The sequence below is a fragment of the Bemisia tabaci genome, chromosome 7 (assembly GCF_918797505.1).
Source record: "Bemisia tabaci chromosome 7, PGI_BMITA_v3".
In the NCBI taxonomy this organism is placed as follows: Eukaryota; Metazoa; Arthropoda; class Insecta; order Hemiptera; family Aleyrodidae; genus Bemisia; species Bemisia tabaci.
This window is the reverse complement of record NC_092799.1, coordinates 36,416,990-36,443,589: the sequence shown is the minus strand read 5'-3', so window position 1 is coordinate 36,443,589 and position 26,600 is coordinate 36,416,990. Positions and strand designations below refer to the sequence as shown.

The window sequence follows — 26,600 nt, the reverse complement described above, 5'->3', positions numbered from 1 at the left end:
CCTACGAAATCCCTTGAGGAAGGTAGGAAAGGTTCCCTACTAGGGACCTCCAAAGTTCAAAATTGCATAGAAATGCGCCCTCGAGGCCTCTCTGAATCAGTACCAAAGGGCCCCCGGCAAAAAGGACCCTTTTGTCGAATCGGCGATAAAGAGCCCGGTGCCTTGAAGGTCCTTAGAGGCGGTATAAAACCGCATCAAGGCCTCTTCAAATCGGCAATAAATGGTCCCTTGGAAACGGCAAAAAAGGACTCCTTCGAATCAGATAAAGGGGCTCTTTTAAGGTCCTTAGAAGCGGCAAAAAAAGGCTCCATCGAGTCTTCTTCGAATCGGCAATAAATGAGTCCTTCAGGGCTCTTCCGAAATGGCAAAAAAGGACCCCTTTGGACTTATTCGAATCAGAAAAAAGGGCTCTCAAAATGCAACGCCCTTAGATACGGCATAAAAAAGCTCCTTCAGGGCGCTCTCCGAATCGGCAATAAAGTGTCCTGTCCTCTCAGGAGTCTCGGGGCCCTTTCTCGAGGACGAACCGAAAAAGCCCTCGGGCGCTTCTTCGAAACGGCGAAATACGGCCCTTCAAATCGGCCAAAAGGGGCCCTCCGGGGCCCCTTATGGCCGATGAAAGTGGGGCGATAGCCCCATCGCCACCCCGGCCAGTCCGTCCCTGCATGTATGTGACAACGACGGGAGAGAAGCAATTATGAAGGATCGCATGACGACTCTTGCTGTTTTGGGTTCGTTGGACTACATAAAATACACATTGCAGTTTTGGATTTATTTTGTACGAAGATATTAACTTCATTTTGTTACGGTTTACATTGATTCATTTTAGGTAGAGACGGCATATACCGGCTTTTTGTCAAAAATCGATTATTGACACCTATTCGATATCAAAGTTATACAATGCTACACATGTAGGTATCATTTTTTTTCATGATAGGTGCTATAACTAAACCAACCCATGTAATGGTTATATGCATAGTCATTACAATCTCGTTATTACAAGAAAAGCATAGAAAAGATTTTGGCAACTAATTTCTTTTTTCCGTGTTGTATCCATTCGACTCGGGTCCAGAATTTTAAAAGGAGTAAGAGACGAGAGAATTTAGTTTCTTAAGCTAGAAAAAGTTCACCTCTTTCGCTAACACAGCGGAAGAAACGTTCCGATGGTTTGCCTGCTAACTTATTCCAAGCTTGTGATGGTTCGGGTGGCTTTGAATGCCTGCATTATTGATGGCACTCTGGATTACTTAACACAAATTAGATTCGGGCAAAGTAAATAGCCGAACTCCGAATGCATTTAAGAGCCCTTTGTATACTCCGTTTGTGTAAGTATATAAGTGCGCCTTCAGCACTACAGTTTTTTTCTTAGTCTTCAGAATGAGAAACTGGATTAAGCGACGAAAAACGGCGCGACGAGGTGATATTTCTATTCGGTAGCGCCTTTTTTGTTATATTCCCCCTTCCCTTCAAGTTCTTCATATTGTTCCACACTCCGGTTATGCTTACGAAAAAGAAATAAAGTTTTTCTCTCCATCCCTTGAAAGCTTAATTGTCACTTATTGTTAACGAGAGAAAAATTCTTAATTTAAGAAGAATTATAATTTCTAAGAGCTAAAACTGATTGGTTCTGATTAAAAGAAAGCTTGAAACTTAATTTTCCTCCGCCGCCCTGAAGAGAAATGTAATTTCGCTACTTCCAAACTTTGATCTGAGACGCTCCCTTCAAGAGGAGTTATTGGAGAGAGTTCTTTTCAATATTTCCGTTTAAAAAAGTTCCGCTCTGCGAACAGCTTCTCTTGAGTATTTTGTTGGGATCAGTGGCGTGGCGCGAATTGCGATGTATCGATTGTTTTGCCATTCAAACGTATGGTAGAGGATCGATTATCAAGGTGTTCGCTGCGAACACCCTGTTTATCGATCCTTTTCCATAGGTTTAAATGGCATAGCAATCGATATATCGCAAAGCACGCCACGCCGCTGGTTGGGATTAACATCGATGAGGAGCTATCATACGGAACCCCTCAAGCGCATGATTTACCTCACTGATGAAAAGCAATCGTTAAGAGAAAAGTATCGAGATAATCTCAATTATCTCTTTTTTTTAAATTCGGAATCCTCTTTTCCACACCAGACGGCCTTAAATATTTAATAATGAAAGTAACACATAAAAAAAAGTAAAGATAAGTAAAAAATCCGCTGCTAAAGTCATCGACATCAGAATACGCAGTTGCACAGTAAGATAAAGTAACCGACATTTTACGTTAATATGGGGAATAGAACACAAAGTAGCCTAAACGTACGGTTAATGTCTTTTTCTAATAGTCTTTTTTTGGGTCCCATTGACCAAATCTTTGGGTTACATTGCCCGAATTTTTGGGTTGAAAATGTCTAACATCGTTAAATATCAAATACGAGCCGATAGGATCGAACCGCAGAACTATAATGGAGACGGTCCATTACGCCCTACGGTTTCGGTCGATTTTATCGAAAATTTGGTCGATCAACCAAGCCCTTTTGGTTGATCTGACCGAAAAGTAACTCAAAGTAACCATGAACACAAACTTTTTTAACTGTTTGTTTTTGTGGTCTTAGTTACTTCATGAGTGTCGGGTGAATTCTATCGAATGTCGCTGCGTAAAACTGCTTTGCGTGCTTTCATGATATGGTACACTGAAAAAAAGTGGAAGTGGGATTGACCATAATGGTATAGTAAAAAAAAATATGGTGATAAAAAGCCAAATAATGGTCGATTTAAGCATCTAGATGAAAGTGAGAATCATACTCGATATAAAAATTACCATACCCGGATTGTAAATATCAGTTAGGTGTGTCTGTCCATCGTTTAGGTATTTCTCACCATCAGCTGGGTATTTTTTACCATACGATGAGTTAAAAGTATGGAATAACATGGTAACACTTGCGTTTGATATCTGTAGGCATCTGTATGCGACTGGTCATGGTGTTGGTAGGTTAAATTTACCATACTGGTATAGTCAGCGTGGTGAGAGCTCCCGCTTGACTGCGCTGCGGTCTGTGGTCCGCCATTTTTCGTTTGTCTGTTTGTCAGTTATAAATTTATCACGTTGAGGGTCGGAGTCCGTGGCTGTGTTTTATTGATCCATATTAATCCATGTGAATCCACGCGTAATTTGCCCAAATTTGTGTTCGAATTGTCCCTAAAGCTACCGTCTTCTCTTCGAATCTATCTATATTGATCTGCCACATACATTTTCTGAGATTTTTTCGTTATTCGTATCGACCAATTTCTGGAGGTTAGGAGTTGCTACAATGAATCTGGCTTGCAAAGTGAAGGAATCCTGAAAATTTGAAAACCTTCGCAAAGTTGTTCTGCAATCCAGTGAATATCGGTTCTGTGTAAAGTCATTTCGAAAACATAAAAGTGCGGAAGTAATTTGAAAATAATCGACTAGAAGTGATTTTTGAATACTTCGTTCGTAGGTATATCTATATTCTTGTTAAAATTTTCGAAGCTCAACATACTCAGATGAAGAGACAAATGTGCGTGGGATTGATGTTTAACTGTAACTTTAAGCAAAATTTGGCAGCTTCTGCCCCACCGTGAACCGTGCGATTGGATTTTCATGTAGTGTCTTTTTGTGGGTATATTTTGAACTATCTATTTATTATATGCAATTAAATTTTCCGTGGATCTGATTTAGTCTGTAAATGATACCTTAACGCGAATAACAAGTATGGTTTTGGTATCATTTACTTGAAATCAGTGAAGCAATTATCTGCTATTTCTCGTTGAAACTGTCTTTAACTGCCATTGATTGTGTATGTAACGGAATTTCTAAAAGTAAGATGTAAGTAAAATATCCACGACTTTCATCAAAAGCATTTAATAATATAAGATGAGTGGATTTTAGAATCTACAAGGTTTGTCGCAGCATCTGGATGCTTGAAATTACCATACTAGTCAGTCGGGAACGCCACACTGGCACTGTGTCGCATAGTGTCAGCCGTATCGTGTTATTTACCATACCGGTATATTGGTAACTATGCTGCAGCTTCACTGTGTAAAAAATCAAGTAGACAGTATGGTAAATAACACCCAAACTCTGGTAAATCCCACCGATTATTTTTTTCAGTGTAACAACCGCATACATAATTAAAAGACGGCATTTAGAGGTGAATTAAAAAGCAATATATGTTTCCTGGAGAATGAGAAACACTGGCTGAATGGTCTTTTGCACTATATAATTTCGCTGGTAGTAACAGTTCTACAAGCAAAGGATATTCGAAGATAATAAGCGGGGAACGTTAATGTACGCACCTAGGGAAGGGCTCCTCGAGCCTACGCGAGGGTGTGCAACTGTGCATGCATATGGAGGGGAGAAATAAGGCTAACGCAAGCTAGACGTTAGACAAAGATGCAAATCTAAAGAAACATTATTAATTCTGGGGGAGAGACCCATTTGTGGCCCCATCTACTGGAAAATAGACATATTTGTAATGGAGGATTTCCCTGGCGGGCGTTACGTAATTGAGAGAGTCCGAGTTAGTGTTACTTGCGTTTTGCACTGTCAAAAAGCGTCACAGAATATCATGGCTCAAGTCGAGGAATGCGTACTTCAATCGCGATGTTGTACAAGAATTCTCCCACTAATGTAACCACACTAATTTCCCTTTAAAATTAACAATTTTTTGGTGGGAGGCCAAAACTATTTCCCATTTTGGGAGAATTTTTAGCTAAATATGAGGAAGCAACATTTTTACAACCCCGAAATTGCGCTGGTTCCTTTTTGCTAAGTGCGATCCAAATGTTGGACGAGTGTCGGGCGGCCCACTTTACATGAATTGATGTACCTGATCCACACTCACTTTTTATCGTTATTCAACAGATACCTCTCGAGCGTGCAGAATATAACGGATCCTACTCGGGGCTGATTTATTGCTCGCCAAAGCAGGTGGAGCTGGAGGCTCTGGCGGGCGGTAAACCTACAGGAGAGACGACGGCAGCGGAGCACAATGGTTCGAGTCGATGGGGTAGGGCGGACAAATTTTGGAAACTTCAAAAGCTCAAAACACCGTTCATACAAAACTTTGAGCTTTTAAAAGTGGTTCCATTGGTTTTCTCGTGAAATAGTCTTTAAGCAGCAACCCTCAAAATTTAAGATAAGACGAATGGAGATGTTGCATGTGTGAGGGGATTTGCGATTTGACCATTATTGTCTCTTATGTAAAAGTTTGCGAGAAACACGATGGTGCCACTGGTTTTCTCTGAAATCATCTCCCAAGCTCAAAAAAAGCTCTCAAAGTGAGGCTAAAATGGAGGGGAAATCCCACCCTACCCTGAGAGTTCACCTCTACATCAAAACAAACTCTCCATGCAAAGATAGGGAGCAAATACATTAGCAGGGTTGCCACTTTATTTGGGGACTCCAAAACTGAAAACACGGCATCACTGCAAATGTATTTGCTCCCTAGCTTTGCATGGAGAGTTTGTTTTGATGTAGAGGTAAACTCTCAGGGTAGGGTGGGATATCCCCTCCATTTTAGCCTCACTTTGAGAGCTTTTTTTGAGCTTGGGAGATAATTTCAGAGAAAACCAGTGGTACCATCGTGTTTCTCGCGAACTTCTACTTAAGAATCAATGGTCAAATCGCAAATCCCTCACCCATGCAACATCTCCATTAAACATCAAAATTTGCAGTTTTAGTCAAGAGTTTCATGTCCCGACTCCTCTGATTGACTCGATCCACTGTGCGGAGCCGGGATTGAGAGCTAACATGCAAATTAATTTGACGGCAAGTGTAAAACTGTAATGCGATACCGATGCAAGTTCGCGACGCGGATTTATCGCCGGTTCCGTTTTTGCGTCGGATTTGCATCTGCTCGAGCTCGAGGACGCAGCTTCTTGCTCCGCGTTCGCCTCCCCGGCTCGAACTTTTCACGGGGCGGTCCGCGGTTTCGCTGTAATTAACGCGTCTGGATTTCGACGCGAATGTTCGTGTGTCAACGCGCCTCGGCAAATTTTAACCGGATCAGTTCCGTTCTACATGCCAGGATTGCCACCAAGTCTAGAAAAGTAAATTCCCTGACATCTTTCTGGTTTCCCTGACACAGTTTGGTGAGATTCCCTGACAATGGGTCACTAAACCTTGTTTATTTTTTTGCATATTTTGGTGATTTTTCCGCATTTTTATGGAGCCGAAATCGCGGAGAAACCCCGCTTTTAAAAAATCTAAAAACTGCAATACATTTCAAACGCATCCGAATGGCGGGAAACTGACGGTGTTGACGCACTGCGGTAGTCATATCGCAATCTTCTCTCATTTTCCTCTGATGTTTGTTAAAATAAAACGTGTTTCAAAATGGAATTGTTGCTCGTTTATTACAGCTAACATATGAATGAGATTCAAGTCTTGAATTCAAAAGATATAATTTCGACTTTAGTATTGTTTTCATATACGAGGAGTAGATAGACATTTGACGGAAGTCGTGGAAACCCGTGCCCGCTTCTGATTGGTGCCGGATGACATCATTCGGCGCGGCGCGAAACCGGGGCGTTTTAAATTTGCGTATAAGTTAATCGATTTGAACTGCGCATTTCTCAGTTATTGAGTTACTTGTTCGCGTTTTTAATGTGCGCATCGTGTTCTACGCGTCATTTTCCTTCAGAAAACTATATTCGCAAGTCAAAATTCGTTCATGGTTTAGTGACCCATTGGACCGCGTTAAACAGAAAGGAACCAAGCCACATCAGCTATTGCCGAATTTGACGGGGAAATTTTATTTTTTACGAAAGAACTATTGTGACGATTCCTTTGAAAATTCGAGGAATGTTGCTTTGTGTCATGAAGAAAATTCACTGAAATATGCACAAAAATCCGCACAATCTTTATCATGTAAAAAATTAAATTGTCCGATTTTTGGCAATAAATAGATGATGTGGCTTGTTTAACGCGGTCCAATTGGAGATATGCCAGATGGTCAAAAAGGCATGATTAGAAATAGTTTTTGGGCATTTGTTGTTCGCCACGTCAAACCCATTCTAGAAAACAAATAAAGGTGCTTATTGATTGTTCCCGGACATTTTCGTCATTTTCTCTGACATTTCCCGGTTTTTTCGGTATTCCTTGACTGTGGCAACCTCGATATATACCCCATGCCACACCAAGAAGAGATGCGAAGAGGTGCGATGCGACTTCATTTTGGGGCGACGATTATTTCTGCAGACTTCGAAAAATGTTCGCGCTTCATCAAAGTTTCAAGTTTTTAAAGTCATTCATTAAAGTTTTGGTACCTCTAAAGTTTTTGGTAGTTTAATGATCCTCGAAATTCTCGTGATTTTTGTCGCCAAATGAGAATTCCTGTGTTTTTCCGGCCCCTATGAACCCTCTTCATGCTCTATGTCCGTTTTGAACTTAAATTGAGTTGTTTTCAGAAATTATTGTATTTCTTCATGAAGACTTTTTTTTAACAGTTGCCACTTTACAAGAATCTCATTATTACCAAAATATTCAAAGCTATAGTGTCGAACCATGATTATTTAGGACCATATGTTACCATAAAACTAATTCCATATTTTGAGATGAAAGCTAGACTAATATTTTCACGTTCTCCCCATCTCGCCCTCTTTAGTCTTCAACTGAGAGGGTCAGTTTCCATCAGTATGGCTGTAATAAAAAGGTATTCGTAGATTTAAAAAATGAATGAATAAATACATAAATAAATAAGTAAACAGAAAAGCACAAATAAAAAACTTATTTCATCTTCAGTTCAAGCGTGATCGACGAGACGTTCAAAGAAACTCCGGAGAAAAACATCGCATCAAACACTAGCGAAAGATCTCAAACACTCAAAGAACCCTCCAGTGGATGATTGGAAATTGGCTGTAGGATTGCCCGGAAAGCTCATTAAAAAGTAAACAACCGATCCAATGAGCATGATGAAAAATAAAAAGAAGAAATCTAAAAATGGAGGGTATTCAACTTTCTCTGAGAAGAGGGAGCCTGGAAAGGAGCAAACAGGACTTCCCATTGGGAGCCAGTGGCGTATAAGCTTCCGTTGAGTTTGGAGATCTAACCGCAACCGCATGGCTACAGTATGATCTATGTTTATGTCCATTGTCCATCCCGCGGTCTTTAAATTGATTGAAATCTAATAAACTTGAACTGTAGATAACGAATGGTGCAGATTAAGCTCTAATTCATTTCATGTACTTAAGGACTTTATGATACTCAATACGTGTACTGTGGCATAATTGAATCAGTAAAAACGGAAACACACCAACTAGGTAACTCGAAAATGCTCAATTTTCGTTGAAGAAGTCAATTTTTCTGAAGTTCATTGAAGTTAGCGCATTTGTTACAACTTGGACTTTTAGAAAAAGTCCTTAAGTATTTGTCTTTCGGCACCAAAAATCTTTTTTTTAGACTAACTTCTTCGCCTACTGTGCAGTTTTGTGTGTCTTAATTACTTTCATTATTCCGAGTTGGTGTGTTTTCGTTCTCACTGATTCAATTATAGGATGTAAAACTTTAAATTCCTCATGAAGGAAAGCAAACGCAACTGCGGGTATGAGCAAGTATCGAGTATAGTAGCTGTGGACATTGTGCGTATTCAATTTAAAATTTCACACCAAAAAGACACCGATTAATGAAAATTTCAGCCTCAAAATCTCCTCGTTTTTAAAAATTCCTGGGGAACTTGATAGGTCAGAAATACGGGATGAGCCCAAAAAAATTTGAAAAGTCGACGCTGCTTCTAAAATAAGAAAAAAAAAAAGCACCTCGATAAATTTCCTCACGCGCTCAGAGATGTCCTCACACCACACACAGACATTTTCTACACTTCTGCTTACTCCCGTCGAATGAGCCTTCATTTCTTAAAATTTCGGATTGTTCTTCCATATAAGCGTGAAAACTTAAAATTCCAACGAAGGATCGATTTTGGAATAGTCAAAGCTTACGTTGCTCAGAAACTCGACCCTGATTAATACCAACAGAATACACCGATGCGCCCATTTCTCGCCATCAGTCCACAATCCTACCCTCTCTCCGCACCTAACCGGAATCGTCACCTTCCAGCCAAAATATCATAAGCGCCATGTGACGTTTCAAACTTTCCGCTGCCATTTTATTTTTTCACAGAAGAATTGTTGGTTGAATCAATTTGAAAATTTCCCTGAATTTTATCGGTAGCAAAGATAAAATTCAGTGAAATTTTCGGACAGCTTCGTTGAACAATAAATTCCTCTACAAAAAAATAAAATGGCGGCGGAAAATTTGAAACGTCGAATGACGCTTGTGATAATTTGACCGGAAGGTGACGGTAAGTCTTCCTGCCAAAAAGTTTAAGTTCATCTCACAACTCAAAGGTCAAAAGATTCTTGCGTGTGACATTTGGATTTCGGAGAGTGCAGCTTCACCCTCACCCCTGTAAACGCAGTTAACCCGATCTGGAGGTACCGAGAGGTTTACAAACAGAGCTGTTTTACTGCATTAGCTCTGAAAACTTGACGTTGACGACAGTTTAAGTACAAGGAGCCTTAAACGAGCTCTTGGCGTGCGAGTGTTCTGCAACCGTTCGACCACTCGAGGGCCAGCGCTAACGCTCGAGTGGCTTTAAAATTGGCCCCGCTTCTACCACGACCCTCAATCCTGATTTCATTACACCCTCCCCCGCAGCTTGGAAACTCTAAGTTCCTTCCGATCGCTGTAACTTATCTTCGCCTTGCGGGCTCAGCGTCTACGTTTCCCCGTATAATGAGAGAACGTTCGGTCACTTTTCCGATGTGGGAGTTCTCCGGGCCCGGAGTAACCGGTGCGGAACATTCGACGGATTTCCCGCATGGGGCTGTGATACTTCCCCGATGGGGGAAGTATGGATCGTATTCGATACATCCAACGGGGGAGATTGTATCGAAATCGATAGGTTCAAAACATAAACATAGCTTCAAAAGACAATTGAGTAATCTGACGGAATGGTTTTTTTGTGATGGATTTTTGATTCGTATGAGTACTGATTGGCCAAGAGTAGTTAAGTTGCTACGAAATTTCTCATTTACGACTTTTCTGACTCATATCCTAAAATTTTGGTTTGAGTTTATGTTCTATTGTTCTGAACCAAATGATACATCGAACCACTATCGAATAAGATCTATTATCAGGGCTTTGCTCGCGGCGATTCGACTAAGTGCTTTGATTCTCTCTGAAATTTGTTTTACGGAATTTCTTTAGGGCAGGAACTAGTCAAACGAACGGATCTGTCTCATTCAAGAAGTCGACCTCTCGAGCATTCCATTGTTTCGAAATGAATTGGTCTGTTGCAAAGGTCAGATGTCTTGACTTGGAAGTCTATTTTGTTCTCCTTCATTTTGGCAGCTAAGCAATTTGAGCTACTGGAAGTTGGAACTTTGGTATGGTTTATTTTGAATTGCGTTCATTCTGAATTAGGAATTGTTAGTCTTCTACTTTTTACTTTTACTTTTTCGAGGTATTTTCCATGCCTTAACCTCTTGATACATTCAACAAGAAGCATCCATAAGTTTAAAGTTTCAAATGTGATTAAGGTGGCGATAAAAAGAGGTTAACAGGAAAAATAACTCCAAGAAAAAATTTTTTTTAAAAAAAAGTAATAAATGGTATGGCGTCGTGCCTCTACAGAGGCCTATGACAAAGCCTATGACTTTGAGATATGCTAGATGCATGAAACATGCATATAAATCGGACAAGAGACATAGACTTAACTCATCACTGTACGCATGGTTTTCACATTCTCTAAAGAAAAACTCAACTTCTTTTCAACCGGTAAAGTATATAAATTGGTATACGAGTTCCTCATGGCAGTTCCTCGAGTGTTTTTGAAACCGTCGGATTAAAATATGAATCCATCATATTCAAAATATACACATTTGAAGATTTGAAGAACAATACGAAGCTTTTCTGATGCGAGTATATCTCCGAAAAATGATGAATATCTTGATAAATAAGTGAATTCTCGACAGAGCTGTAAGACTACCCTGTCGTGCTAAGGAAGAACGCCGTGCGAGCCTTCAGGCGTTGCCAAACTTCCTGTGACAAATCACTAATTTTCAGGAAAATTTGTGAATATGTTTTTTTTCAAATTTCTCAGATAATTTTGTTCAGAATACCGCCTACATTTTCTGAACATTTCGAGGGAAAATATCCATAACTTTTCTCAAAAGTAAACATTTCTTAGGAGGAAATTTGGCAACTCTCGAAAGTTCATACGGCGTTCTTCCTTAGCACGGCAGTACTGGTAGCACTGCGACAATACTCAGTCGCTTAGGGTGGTTTTATCGCTTAATCTTCGTTACTTTAAGTGCACCATCTGAAGTCCCGAACCCGGTGGCGGTCTCTCTCCTCGTACGTTCGTGATGGTTGCAGCCATTTACAAAATGCCCCGCCCCGCAGGCACGACAGACCTCAGGCAAAGAGAAATGATCCTTTCATTAGGGTGTTCCCGGCGTAATTAAGGGTAATAGTTTATTCATGCAAAAGGGACTGCATCGCTTCGCCCCGGAAAGATACAAATTGTCGCAGATTTAAGGCTCAATGAACGCGGACCCGAAATAGCGAGCGACGAGAAAGTCCTATTGGCTCTGTTCTGAATTCCTCGAATCGCGAATTCGTGATTAATTCAAGAGATGTTGAGTCGTGAAATTTGGGAAAGGTCGCGGGAAAGTAAGCTGCGGGCTGATTATTGAAATTGATAGACAAAGAAGACATAAAGAGTATGGAGCGATCCTGTTGGTTAACGTGGGTGGTTCCTATAGACTAAGGGAGAAAATGATGGACTAACTATAGGGTCCCTCGTGGGTTGCCACTGTAGTTAGTCTATAACTTACCTCCTTTGTCCATAGCAACCACACGCTTCCACCAATAGGATCCCTTCGTATCATTTTTCCCTTCTTTGTCTATAGTTTTGTCTATCCATTCCAATAATCGACCCCCCTCGTCCAATTTTCATAAAATACATATATGAAGTTCCTCACTGTCCTTATTATTTCACTATGTTGAGATAGTGAGGATGGGCGATATTAATTGAGGAACGTTGTTTTTTGAGACTTGAAAGGTAAACATTAAAACACGTACAGGCGAAAAATACTTCAAACCTCTTTTTCCCGATTTAACTAAATCCGGAATGGTTTTTTTTTCTTGCTGTCATCGGAAACACCCCAATGAGGCCAATTTATTTGATTTTGAATAAATCGCCAGTAAACAAGCTTTGATGGCCTCATCGGTGGAAATGTGTCCAGGTGGATAAAAATTGGACTATTGTAATTAGGAACTGATACTTATGACTCATTTTAAAAGCAATGTATGTGGCATTAATTTCCCTATGCAGATAGGTGTTTTATGGATGGGGCAGAAATATGGTGTTTTCATCGCTAATTGGGGTCAAATCACCCTCGGGAATCATCGCTTCATTTCAATTGATGATTACTGGAGCATTGTGTCAAGGGAACTGTTTGAAACAAGAAAACAATTGACCAAAGTGCACTGCAAACGATGAGTACGACATTCACACCAGTCAGTCATCATTAAGTGTACGAGTGCAGTGCTCAGTGGCAATGTTAGGGGGGATTCGAGCTTTACGGCTTTACCCTTACAGTGCAACGCACCGTGATAATATGCACGCCACCCGAGGCCCCTTGCCACCCTCGTTCTTTGATCCTTGCTTTAACGTCCCTCTCTCAACGCATCATCATCTCGCCGTCAGATTTTACAACAGACGGCGCGGCGGACGCTTTGTAAGAGCTGGGAGGTCAAAAACGAAGCCAGAACGCCTTCACTGTTGCGTGCATGCTACACGCACGTCCACTGAGCACGAATAGTTGCATTCTAGGCGTTTGTAAATGAGGCCAGAGCGTGAAGAACGCCTTCATTGGTGTGTGAATGCTACAAGCATGTTCGTTGTGCACGAATAGCTGCATTCCATATGTTACCATTCTTAACTTCCATCAAATAATGTCTCCGCAGCTTCTCAGGAACGATACTTAGCTTAAAGCGCCTTATTATAGTTCCACTAACCAATTTCGGTTTATAATAACGAGAAGTTAGCAGACTTTTTGGACCTTCACTCTCTAGAATGCCCATCAGAAAAATTAATTCTCCCAAAATCTGAGTGCAGCTTTTTGCAACGTTCAGAACTTTAATGGTTACGATGAATTTTCTAGGATAGGTAACATACCATATCCCCAAAGACAGGGACAGGCAATTTTCATGGAGGGCGACAGCTAGGGCTGTATGTGATTGAATATTTCTTGAGGAGCTCTAAGTAAAAATAAATCCTAAGTATCATGAAAAATGTCCTCTTTTGGGAGAAAAAATCGTGTAAAGGAAGGAATTCAAACCTCCCCCTCCCCCAACTGCTGGCTACGAGACCATAGATATCTCAATGTGTCAAAACAAAGAAGTAGTTAGTTACTGTCATTTCGAGCTCCGAAGTGATTCTGTTCGGAACTGCCACAAGCGCCACACTTGGAATTTGAGACGCGATGCATCGACCGTGTTAGATCATCCATCTCGGCTTCTTAATGTTATTCCCTACGAGTGTGATGTTTCATGCATATTTGCCTCGTTTTCCGACCTTCTCGGAAGGAACCGAAGTTCAAAGCGAACGAGTGTTACGGAAAGAGAACGCTCACGTTGGCAACACCAAGACACCTACCGGCCGGGTCAAAGTATCATCCGTAGCATGAATAAAACATCCTAACGTGTAATGTCGGGAGCGTATGTTCCTCCCGTTCGACGCGTCATTTGATTTTGACGAATTTCTCGAGCCTCGGCGAACTCACGGCAAATATGAGACGGTAAAAAAGAGGAGGAAGAAGAAGTTGAGACGACATGAGCGCGCCAGCTAGACGCTCTAGAGACGAACGGATGTGATAAAAATAAATTATTCTCGAGATAGACATAGTGGAGATCCGGTGAAAAGTGAGGAGGAGGATCTGGAATGGCCTGTTTCGGACCCGTCATCGACGCGACAGGTACCGATTTGGCGCCTTTTGAAAATTGAATATTTTCGAATGCACTGAACGGTCTTCCCTTCTAGACATGACAGATGGATCGAATTCGATATAGTTCGATTTATCGTTTGGTTCAAAATAACAGAACATAACCTCAAACAAAAATTTTAGGATTTCAGTTGGAAAAGCTGAAAACGAGAAATGTCCTAACGATTTCACTTTTCATTTCCATTTGTTGTACTCATAAGAATCAAAAATCTATCACACAAAACCGGTTTCCTCAGATTACTCACTTGACTTATTGTGCTACTTGACTTGTTGTGTGTTGACTTTGAGGCTACGATTATAAGCTGAACTGAATCGATATCGATACAATCTCACCTACTTGACGTATCGAAAACGATCTATTGTATTTTGGAGAATTATGATCAGGCCTGCGCAAAATACGTTTAAAAAAGATCAATTGGAAGAGGTAAATATCAACAACTACTGAACCATTACCTTAAATAAGCGCAATTTGTTGAAATGCATAAAGTTCACGCTTCATGCAATCTATAATGAACATAAGTGCAAGCTTCTAATGGATCGAGTTAATGAGACAGGCCAGTCATGATAGTTTTGACTAAAACGCAAAATTTAATGTTTATGTCGTCACATTTTAAATTTTAAGGGGTGCTTCTTACAGAAAATTTCACGAGGAAACCAATGGACCCCCCTTCAGAGCCTCAAAGGTTTGCATGGAAAAAAAAAGAAAATTGCTGATTCAACAATTCAACTGCTAAAAACAGTGAGTGCAATGTTTCAACGCAGATTTTACAACAAAAAAAATGCTACTTTAACCACATTGTAAACTAATTTAACCACGGGGTGGTTAAAGTAGCATTTTTTTATTGTAAAATCTGCGTTGAAACATTGCACTCACTGTTTTTAGCAATTGAATTGTTGAATCGGCAATTTTTTTTCCGTGTGTCTGTACGGCGTTATGAGCGTTTCAAGTTCCAAATTTTATCCGACCTCTCCTGTTGCCTGGATTCACTGAGCGTCGGCGCGTAGGACTAAATGCGCCCCTTCATTTTGGCGAGTATGCAATCGGTACTACAGGGATGTCAAAACCAAGCCACCCGGCCGATTTTCCGCACTTCGTAACTTTCACTTGATTAGAATTTTACAAGTACTCGCGGGGCACCTATGTATCTACCCAAGGTAAAATACGCGAGTAATGAGACTGGTCCCTCTGTTACACGTTAGAGTACCTGTATAGGGAATAGGGAGAGTACCGACAGATCGGTTCATGGAGGGCTTAGGGCCCAAAAAGGCAGCCACCTTTCTAACCAACTTCTAACGCACAAAATTTCACTGCCAGTCTGCAAATTCCAATTCTAACCAAGATGGCAGAAATGAGCGTTCTTCCGCGAAATTGAGTAAATTTATGCAAAAACTGAGTCAAACACGTGCTTAATAAGGGACGGTTCGTAACGATAGTATCAGTAAATCGCTCTGGATAATTGAAATTCATAGGTTGGCTGCCTTTTGGGCCCTAACTTTATTCGCGGAGGCATCGGTGAAGGCCTGATGGACTTTCGGAGTTTCAGATCTGTCGGTACTCTCCCTATACAAGTACTCTAGAAAAATCCACCAACGCAGAACGAAATTAACAAAAATCCATTAGTCCAGGCGCCTGGTAAGTCTACCTGGAATTTTGGGTACACAGCGATTTTTTTGGCCTACTTTATGTTTTTTGGGTCGCTGAATCCGAATCTGAAGTTTCCGCACGCGTATCTGGTGAGCATTTTCCGCTATTTTGAAAAAATGGCCTAAAAAGGCCTTTTTTTGCGGTTTTTTTGATATAGCGGCTACGGATGAGGAAAAGTCCCGGATTTAGCTAATGTTTTGAATAGCTGACAAAATTTGGAAGAAAATGGTATATGAATATGCTAGGTTTGCTCAAAAATTGAGGAACCTCGGATCTCGGAACTTTGGAACGCTTCGGAACTTAGCTGACCGCGGCGAGCCGGATCACGCGTTAACGGGTGCGCCGCGAAAACGTGAATAGGCGCGATGTTCACGATGCTGTATCTTCCTCAATTTTTAAGCAAACCTAACATATGTATACACCATTTTCTTCCAAATTATGTCAGCTATTCAAAACATTAGCTAAATCCGGGACTTTTCCTCATCCGTAGCCGCTATATCAAAAAAACCGCAAAAAAAGGCCTTTTTAGGCCATTTTTTCAAAATAGCGGAAAATGCTCACCAGATACGCGTGCGGAAACTTCAGATTCGGATTCAGCGACCCAAAAAACATAAAGTAAGCCAAAAAAATCGCTGTGTACCCAAAATTCCAGGTAGCCTCATTTTTAGCTACCAGGCGCCTGGACTAATTACGCAGAGACCGTTAGAGGATTCGAATCCGAAGACGGGGGACCTGGGGCAATTTAAAGGTCATTAATCGTGGGTCCGCCCGCGCCGGGCGCGCCGCGGGCGTCTCGTCTGGCCGGGTCGCCTCGCTGGACAACTTGTCCAAATCCAGAGCAGGCGGCGAGACGAGAGGCGAGACGCGAAACGGTGACCGCGCTTGAACCGGACTACCGACCGTCAAAACTCCATAGACGAACGCCGCGCGCCGCGAGGTTCTTGACCCTGCCCAAGGAGCGGGAGCGGGCGCCAGCGGCGGGGAGGCGTTATTCTCGCGTTAAAAGGGATGGATGGCGCGCCAACCCTTTGCAGGGGTGTTATTCACGCGTTATAAAGGGATGAGACGTGATCTGCTGCGCTCCTGCTCTTGCTTCCTTGAAGGGTGAGTTTTGATCGGAGCGGCCTCAGACCCTCCGTCGACAGGGTTGCAAATTGAAAAGTCTTGTTTTCCGGCGTGTTCCGCGTAGAGGGAATTTTAGGTCCACAGAGAGAAATTTCAACACAACAGTTTGGTTAATAAGGGAAGTTAAACATAAAATAACCCTAGCCTTTGGCTGACAACTTCAAGAGAGAATGGCAGCTAGTTTTCCTGAAGAAAGGTAATACACTGGAAAAAAAACATTGAATCTGAATGTAAATCTCGTTGGTAATTTTATCTTCTGTGCATTAAAGTAGATGTTTTGCCAATAAGACAGTAAAATAAAGATCTTTTATTTACTCACGATAAATGCCTTGAAAAGTTCTTGTATAGAATCTGCGGCATCTCACCTGTAACAAAAGTTGAATACAAATTATATAATTGAATGCAAAATCGGGTCAATTAATATTCTAAGGAATAAAGTCAATACTTATTCTATTTTCAGGAGTCATAGTGCACGTTTCGTAAAATTTAAAATGCGAGCAATTGCAATCACCCGCTTCCACGAATATATAGGATTCCTCCAAATCCCTTTTGTTTCCTTCGTCTACAGCATTGTCTATCAATTCAACAATCAGCCCGCTGAGTTTCTTTGATACACTGGAAAAAAAAAACACATTGGATCTAGAGTCCAGACTCTTAAAAACATCGACAAGAAAAAGTGCTCTTGATTCAATCGGAATCTAGCTTAAATCAAGAACCAAACCTCTTAATTTAAGCGGATTTCGTTTTGATTCAAGCAAAAATCCGATTGAATCGAGAGTATTTTTTCTTGTCAATGTTTTCAAGAGTCTGGACTCTACATCCTTTTTTTTTTTTTTTTTTTTTTTTTTCAGGTTAAAAGAAAGAGTGGTGAATACCAACGTCGCAATTGAAAGAATTCATTTTCACAGTCTCTCCTTGGTTTTCTGTGCTTAAGTCGCCAAAAACTGTACCAACAGCAACACAATATTATTCATGGTGGTTTGTGTTTCACTTTCTATATGAACCAAAACAGGCTCTTCAACAGTAAGAAACGCCATGGGGTACAATCTTAGCAACACCATATCGACGGTGAAACTACCAAACCACGTATCTCGGTTTGCGACGTCGCAGACTTCCTGTCATACTTTATTTTTTAAATGAAAAACAACTTAACATCCAGTCTTGAAAATTTCTGTGATTTTTCTTCTTTGTGCGGAGAAAATTCCGTGAAAATTTCAAGGAATGATATTGATTTGGTCTACTTCAAAAAAATAAAATGTGAGCGTAGATTTTTAAACACCGCAAACGAGATACGTGGTTTGGTAGTTTCACCGTCGATATACGGCGCTTCGCACGTTTTGGCTTTCCACACTCTTCAACGACGGAATTCCCTCCATAGGAGCTTTTGATTCAATCTATCATTAGCAGTTTGTATCATTTTTTGAATTCACCCAAACCAAATTTTTGCAATTGTTAATGAAAAAGCAGCGAACAACAGTTATCTGTCTCTCCTATTGACTGCTTTGTTGATCAAATTGGTATAAGCCGACTTTGATAAAAAAGAAAACGTATGTTACCTAGATGTTCTTTCTCTGGTTTTATTTTTTTGGAAGATCTTTCAGGCCAGTTTCATAATTCTTGCAACTAATGACAGATTTTGACCTCGAGATGGGCCCGATCGCTTTAAATTTTTGTAAAAATGAATCAGGGAACGGTCTTTTGAAGGCGCAAAGCGTCTTCTAGGGCTTGGGCCGCGTAACAGCCCGGAGGTGTACCCTGTACCTGCTAGTATCATGTAATTGAACCCATTTTAGCTTTTTATTGAAATTGCGCAATCCTGTTGCGGTCGACATGTGCGGTGCTGGACCGACAGTCATAAATCAACTTACACACTTATTCTTCTCGTTTGCGTGTCAAGTTTCCACCGTGTCCAACGTCCGTTCGTTGAAATTATTTTCAGATTTTTCTTCCTGTCACAAAAGTAAAGTCAGAAACTTTACCGAGAGCTTTACCACGTTTACCGAGAGCTACAACGCCAAGGGGGATTTTTGTTAATTGACCATCGAATCAATGAGGAAATAAAATGAGACAAAATCAAATTATCGAAACTTTGCGAGAAGTTTCCGGGAAAATTCGACGAAAATATCTAATTTCACCTTAAGAACTTCTTCCGAGTATGAGGGTTGCCTTCATTATAACCTTTTTTAATATTCCCACGACGGAATTATGGGTGCTTCCAAGATGGGCGACAGGGAAAATTAAGGAGAGAGGAAAAGCAGAGAAGGAAAGTAGAGATAATAACAAAGGGGAACATCTGAGCGCTAGCAGAACTTTCATCTTAGTTAGAGGAAACAAAAATCAATATTTGCTCCTTAAAGATTTTCGTGCTCAAAAAAATAGTGATCACTTTTGATCATTATCTAGCCCTGTATTAGTAGAGCTTGATACAGACGATGATGGTGACGATTCTGTTACTTAGTTTGTGAACATAAGTAACGAGCATCTCGCATTTTCATTGCTGAAAGAAAAAAAGCAGTTCTTATTTAGAAATTTCCCAGAATGTTCTGAATAGGGCGAAGAGAAGTGGGCAAAAATTCAACAAAATTAGATTCAAAATTGGAAGTGCCAATTAAAAAAAATAAAACGTTACGAGAAACCTTTACCATAAATCATAAATTTTACCACTTGTCTTCAACAAACATCTCTTTACAGCATAGTTCACATGAGTTTTTACGTAATAAAAGGCTATTGGGTCTGCCTGCTGTCTGGGGAGGTTTTATCTTGTACCGTTTATTTTGAAGACTATATCCGTTATGAGAGAAAAAAAAGAAGGAAAAAGAAGAAAGGAAAAAACGAAAAAAGAAGAGAAGAGAAGAAAAGCAAAGAAAAATCAACTCTTTACAAATCAAAATCTACTTTTCCGACTTCGAAAATTGTAGCTTAATTTTACAATCAGTAAATATTGACCCACACTGGAAAAAAAAAGATTAGTAAATAGAATTTACCATTCCTTCACGCTGTATTTCACACAGCGTGAAGGAATGGTAAATACTACCAATCTTAAAGTCGATTCTGCCAGAGGAATGGTTACCCGTACCAGTATATAGTTACGTTAACCTACCCTCTGGCAGAATTGACTCTGAATTGACGCTGTGTGAAATACAGCGAGAAGGAATGCAAAATTCTACCAATCTTTTTTTTCAGTACATTTCATCCAAAGAACCACCCGATGCGATCACGGACGAAGAAATGCGCTTCTCGCGGTTAACAACCCGACGACAGGCGAGAACACATGTTTAACAAGCGTTCCAGAGCTCGCGAGAAAGAAGGGACCACTAAATGATTACCCGCGGCGAGTATTCCTGGAGTGGTGTTGCGGAACCGACGCTAATGAATATTCATTCGGTGGCTTATCTGGACGCTCGGCATGAATAAAGGACCTTTGACAAGAGCAACGACGATAGTTCGGATCCGGAAACGCGCCAAAAAGACCCCGCTTCCGCCGCGACGACGACGACGACGACGACGACGAGACGGCGGCACCGCGGGAGACGTCACTGGGTAAAATCAAACCAATGACCCCGCAACCACCGCCACCCGACGCACAATCCAACAATTTAATGTTATTACAGGAGCATCAGTGCTGCCATTTTATTTTACCAAAGATTCCGGAGTTTCCGGAATTAATTCCAATTTCCGCAAGTTCCGAGAAAACTTTCGATTTTTCAAAAATACCGGGGAGAAACTCCGAAATATAGTTTCAATGATCGTCAAATTTGATCACGGAATCCGTAAAATTGTCGATAACCCCTTGAAGTCCGAGGAAACGCCGAAAAATTGCGAAAATAGCTAGAAATTCTGGGAACTTCAATAATTTCGAGAGAAGTTCCGATTATTTGCAAAGTTCCAAAAGACGGAATTAATTCCGGGAAACGGCAGCACTCAAGTTTTAAAATGGATGGATACGGATGTATGGATATGGATGAATATATAATGGATCAGTTGCGAAAGATTTATCTCCACGAAAATTCAGATTGGAGTCGTTGGTACCACGGCACAAAGGAAGAAACTTTGGCGTTGATTTTGACCCTGAAAGCTCAGGAACTGAACAAGATGTGACTTTCGAAAGTTCAAAGACAACTTTACTAACTTACCCAATTTACATTACAACATACTAATTACAAACATCTTCATTTTTAAAGCACATCCGGGATTTTTAAAAGTCCTTCACATTGCCATTTTACATGCGACAAAAAGTTTTAGAATACATAGAGAATTTTACGGAGGGGTTATCGAAAATTAAAAGTTCTCACGACTTTCCATCAAACTGGAAAATTGTGAGATGATCGTCGAAGATACTTCAGGGATCAAGGTTTCAGGAATACCTGTATTTTGTAAATCAAACTTATGACAAAACTAGAATTTCATGACGCTACATTGCCTTTTCTCATTGTTATTTCCTATGAGATTCTCATAAAACTCTCAAACGTCACGTTCAAATTTCGAAAGAAAAGTTGTTTTCTTTTGCCGATTGTGCGTCGGGTCGTGCCGCGACGCATCAAAAGCGAGCGGAAAGATTGCCGCCATTTGAGGCTCCCGTCGAAAGGAAAACAGCTATGAATGGGATGGGAACCTCTTGCCGCGCCGTTTCCGGTCAGCCGCCGTTTTCATTGTATTTCCTGCATAAACGAACGAGAATTCGTGCGAACTGGCAACACGGTGGAAAATCGATTTGCGCGAAAGCTCGCCCGAGAAATTCGCGATCATTAAACCGGGCAGAAATGAAAAACTAGCGGCGCGGCGCAGAAATGCGGTTATTTCAACGTTGCCGAATCCTCCGGGAATATCGTCGAAATTGGACGGTCGTCCACACGAATTTTTAACTGGTAATGTGAGTATTCAGAAAAGGAATCAAGTTTTGATGCCAGACTTTAATTCGGAAGGAGGGGGGTGGGGGCAAAATTGCGACCCATCAAAACGCCGAGTTTCTGCGGTCAACGTGAATGTCACCCCTTGAAAGACGCGGTGGATGACGTCATTCTCTTCGTCGCTTGGTGTTCAAGTTTCTTCCAGAACCGCTCTTCAATGCCGCATATGAGTAAGCTACGCAAAATTTATTCATAAGAGGGCCGTCAAGCAAAACAAATCTCCAACTGTTTCAAGGTTTCAAGGGACCAGAAAATGATTTTTTTTTTTTTTTTTTTTTTTTTTTAAAAAGCCCTAATTTTGCATTATCATTACCAATCTACCGACTTCAATTAGAAAAGGAGTAGTTTCTGTCGTTTAATTTAAAAGTGACAAAGAGGTCCTGCTTACGTACTATTTTTAGAATTATATCCAAATCGTTTGCCTCAGTAATCGGGCACATTAAATTTCATTCCGAGATTTTTTGAAATGTGGCAAAAAAGCGAACAGGAGAACAAAATTCTACCCTATCGACCCTTATTTGAATAGTGGTGTCATTGTGGAATTGCACTCTCACTTTGAACACACAAAAAATAGCTTTCTATCGGCCCAGAGAAGGTGACATTAACGCCGCGTCAGTCCGCCTTCAATTTTCAGAGTAGGCAATACAAGCTCTCAAGTGGTCGAATAGTGGTATTATTGTTAAAGGACACTCTCGCGTCTCACTTGGAACTCACACAGATATAAGCTTTTCATCGGCCCAAAATAGGTGCCATTAACGTCACGTCAGTCCACCTTCAATTTTTAAAATAGGCAACACGAGCTCTCGAGTGTTTGAATAGTGGTATCGCCGTGAATGGCACTATAATTCAGGGCACAGAATGGTGATTCAGAAAATACTGGTTAAAGTTTAGCGTTTACATTAGAAAGTCTTAATTATCAAAAAATTGATTGCGTTCAGTAAAAGGTAAACAGTAATCCACCCACATCGGGTTGGAACCGAGCCAAAAAAAGTTTCGAGTTTCATTCCTTCACTTGACTCAATGTTCCGAAATTCTGGCGTTAGAAAATGCGGGATTTGTCGAACTCAAAAGAACTCCTATCCCTAATTCATGTACCCTTCAAGACGTGGCTCGATTCTTTATAACTCATTCTGGTGTGAGGAATGCTAAAATAAACAAACTATTATGGAGCCTGGAGAATTTGAACACAAGAGATCCGAGAGTGCTCAGTGAGCTGAGTTTGCAGTATTTCTCATAATTTTTTTTTTTTTTTAATGGTAAATGGTAGAAAAATTTATTTAAAAGTGAGAAAATCTGCCGCCATGTGACGTCCTCTGGCGGCATTTCCCATCTAAACATGTATTTTGGGAGATTGGGTAATTATGTCATATTTCCTCTGGTAAATGTTCAATTTAGAAACCAAGGAGATCCTCGTATATACAATTCTCTTAGTAATTTCATTTTAAACATGAAATTTAAAAAATTTCAGACACCTGAAAAAGCTCCAATTAAGAATATACGTTATTCCGGTGGATCTTCATAAATCTCCTCGAAAAACACAATTTTACGAGATGGGGGCAGAATTAATATACGAAAAACGAAAATTTTGAAAGTCAGGGTGTCTACTAGAACAGGCTAGTCAAAAATCAGTACTTTTACAGTGCTTTTTCAGTACATTCCCAAAAAAGTCATTACCTCCTCAACAGAAAAATTCAGTACTTTCTCGGTGCCTCCATATGACGAAATTCGAAAAATTTCAAAAATTTGAATTTCTCGCTCAAATTGCGACAAAAATGAGTAAAATTTAGGATTTTCTTAATTGCGGAATTTCCGCACTTTTTCAATACTTCCGCACCGCCCTTAAAAAATCGGTACTATTTCCGGACTTGTAGACACCCTGAAAGTAGAAATTAAATTATGAAATCAGAGAGAAAGATCTTACATTTTATACCGCGGCAACTCCGTCTAGAGCGTGCCAGATCGTCACGGTGTGTCACCCCTGTGACAATACGTCGCCCTCCTGACATAAGGACTTAACTACACTGATCGATAAACCCTGTCATCCGTATAGATCAATGCTTTCCTGGGTTCATCTCTAGGTGTAGTTACGCCCTTAAGTCAGCCAAGCGACGAATATACCTCGCGATAAGTAATTGACCCGAGAATTTCTCGGCGGCACGGAAGAGGGAATGCGCGAGGATTTTAATTCTATCACGCATCAATTGATGTGATGTAGCGCAAGTCGCAATGCAGCCTGCAACCGTCGAGAAAGGTAGAGAGATAGCTCCTACAGAATCGGACGTATTTCTACCATACGGAACTATGCGCATTATGATGTGAGCCCTGTTATGCATGTTTTCTTATGGGTCTCGGGGCTCATGGCTTAACGCACATAGTTCCGTTTGGCAGAAATACGTCCAATCCTAGAGCTGCGCGACACAAAAGCGCTGGTAAATAACGACACTGCGTCGAGAATCCTTTTTTTTTTGTTTGAGAATCCGCATCTCGAGAGCTTATTTCACCCGAGTCGGGTCGGGGGTGGGTCTTAAACGCTTGCTTCGTGAATCTTTTACCCCTGTTCATTTGCCATGCACCCTGAAAAACTTGGACACTAGGAGCGTGTAAGAGTTACTGATGAGTTTGATGACATCCTTCCTGCATTTGAATCTCAGTATATTTAAAACGACCCCAATTCTGCCGCACTAGAAGAACGCCGTATTTTAACGCCGTATTTTAACGCCGTATTTTAACGCCGTATTTAACGCCGCAATTTCACCGAAAAGTCCTGAATTTCCTTTGATAGAACTCGAATTTCCTAGTAAACTTATGAATATATTTCTTCCAGTTTTCCAGATAATTTTGCTCGCAATGGACCACTAGACAAGGTACGAATTTCAGCATTCTGATACAGGTTTCTTAACCGAAATTTCACGTAGAACACGATGCGCACAACAAAAACTACCGAAATCAACTCCTTACGAAGAAATTAAGTGATTCTTGATGCGTGAATTCAAACCACCCGCTCATGAAAATTCAATGCTATACGTGATTGACATCGCGCGCTAAACGTCATCATGACAGTCTCTGCGATATAAAAATCTGGCAACCTCAATCTTGACGCTTTGGCTCAGTTATAGCAAATTGCTTATAGTTTGAACAACACATGGTAGGAAATGAACGTTCGCTCGATTGAGAGGCTCGCTGAAACCCTTGTGGTGCGCGATTTGACTTACCTGTAGAGCTTTGAGTTTCTTGTGAGCGGGCCTTTCAAATTCCTCATAACCAATGTGAAATAAAAACGTTAATATCTTCCTTAGGAGTTGATTTCAGTAATTTTCGTTGGGCAAATCGTGTTCCGCGTGAAATTCTGGTTCGGAAACATGTATTAGAATGCTTAAATTCGTACCTTGTCTAGTGGTCCATTTCACCGAAAAGTCCTGAAAATTTGGAGGGAAAATATTCACAGCTTTCCATAAAAATGAAAAATTTATCGAGGGAGATTTGGTAACTCTCGAATGTTCATACGGCGTTCTTCCTTAGCACGGGAGAATTAAACTGTGTTGTTTGCTCGGAGTCTAAACGAATGCTCGTTGTGCACCGTTGAATTCGTTAGAGAACTTTGGTGGGGGGAGTACGGACAAGTCGAAATATGGAGCTTTTGGGGCCCAGAAGGGCAGCCAACCTTCGAACACAAAAATATCACTCCCAATCCTCAGATTCCAATTTCGAAGCAAGATGGCCAACAATGAACATGAATGAGTCTTCTTCTGCAGAAAGGAGTAAATTTATGCGAAAAATAAGTCAAATACGTGCTGTACACTGCCGTGCTAAGGAAGAACGCCGTATGAACTTGCAGGCGTTGCCAAATTTCCACTCAGAAAATATCTATTTTAGAAAAAAATTATGAATATTTCTCCTTAAAATTTTCACAAATGTTAGATCAAACTACGAACAAAATTTCCTGAAGAATTGGAAGAAAACAATTCGCAAATTTCTTCCGAAAATTCGTGATTTGTCAAAGGAAGCGTCTGAAGGCTCATACGACATTATTTCTTAGCACGCGCAGGACAAACGTCGCGTCGGGTCGTGGCAATTGTAATAAAAAATCATTCGGGATAATTTGAATTCAAAGGTTGTCTTATTACCTAATATACCTGTCCTGATGGTAAAATGTGACCCAATCTGAGAAAAGGGACCATATTTTCAAGGATAAAATTTTCCTCAACTTTTGGAAAGACGTTGATCACGTTTCTTTACGACCTAAAAATTTTTGTCTTGAAATTCAGGACGTCATGCGTAATTTTTGACTTTTCGGGGCCAAATTTGCGCTTCCGAATTTTCTTCCTCCATGCGGTGTTACCAATCAACTAGAATTTTGACTTTTCGGAATGGCCGATTCTCACACATCCTGTAACAAATAATCGTTGAGTTCGGTGTCGGCTTCTAGTGGCGCGACAAGTTGGATTTTTTTTTTTTTTTTTTTTCTTTTTTTTTTCAAAACCACCGCTGAAGATACATCTGAATGCGGAGCTTACAGAATAATGATTACTCCTCTCCCAAAACCCACCGAACTCCGGCGCGGCGGAATCAGTGGCGTGGCGTGAATGATCGATTATCGATATCTCGCCATTTGAAGCTATGGTAAAGAATCGATTACTAAGGTGTTCGCTGCGAACACCCTGGTAATCGATCCTTTTTCATAGGTTTGAGTGGCATATCAATCGATATATCGCAAAGCACGCCGCGCCACTGGGCGGAATTTGACGAGACCGGAGACAGCCTAAAAATATGCACGGCAACGAGTTCATATTTGGGAGAAGTTATGCGAGAAGGAAACGGGTGGGTTAGTTTGCACACGAATTGCTGTATAGTGGCTCTCGGACTGCCGTGTCGCAAACCTATCATTTATCGTAGTCTCGAAATATCTCGAATG

General features: G+C 40.8%; 1 protein-coding gene across 8 annotated transcripts in view; it reads right to left on the bottom strand.

Moving 5' to 3' along the window:
* The window catches only part of LOC109032066 (uncharacterized), a 296,669-nt gene that overhangs the window by 256,784 nt on the left and 13,285 nt on the right, over positions 1-26,600 (bottom strand). For 5 of the 8 annotated variants that reach the window (XM_072302695.1, XM_072302694.1, XM_072302689.1 and 2 more), the window contains exon 3: positions 17,101-17,146. The exons of the other annotated variants lie outside the window; for them this stretch is intronic. Coding sequence is in view for 1 of the 5 variants with exons in the window: in XM_072302694.1 (XP_072158795.1) it covers positions 17,101-17,146 (46 nt within the window). In the remaining 4 variants the exon portion in view is untranslated. The remainder of the gene's footprint in view (positions 1-17,100; positions 17,147-26,600) is intronic. 8 annotated transcript variants of the gene reach the window in all.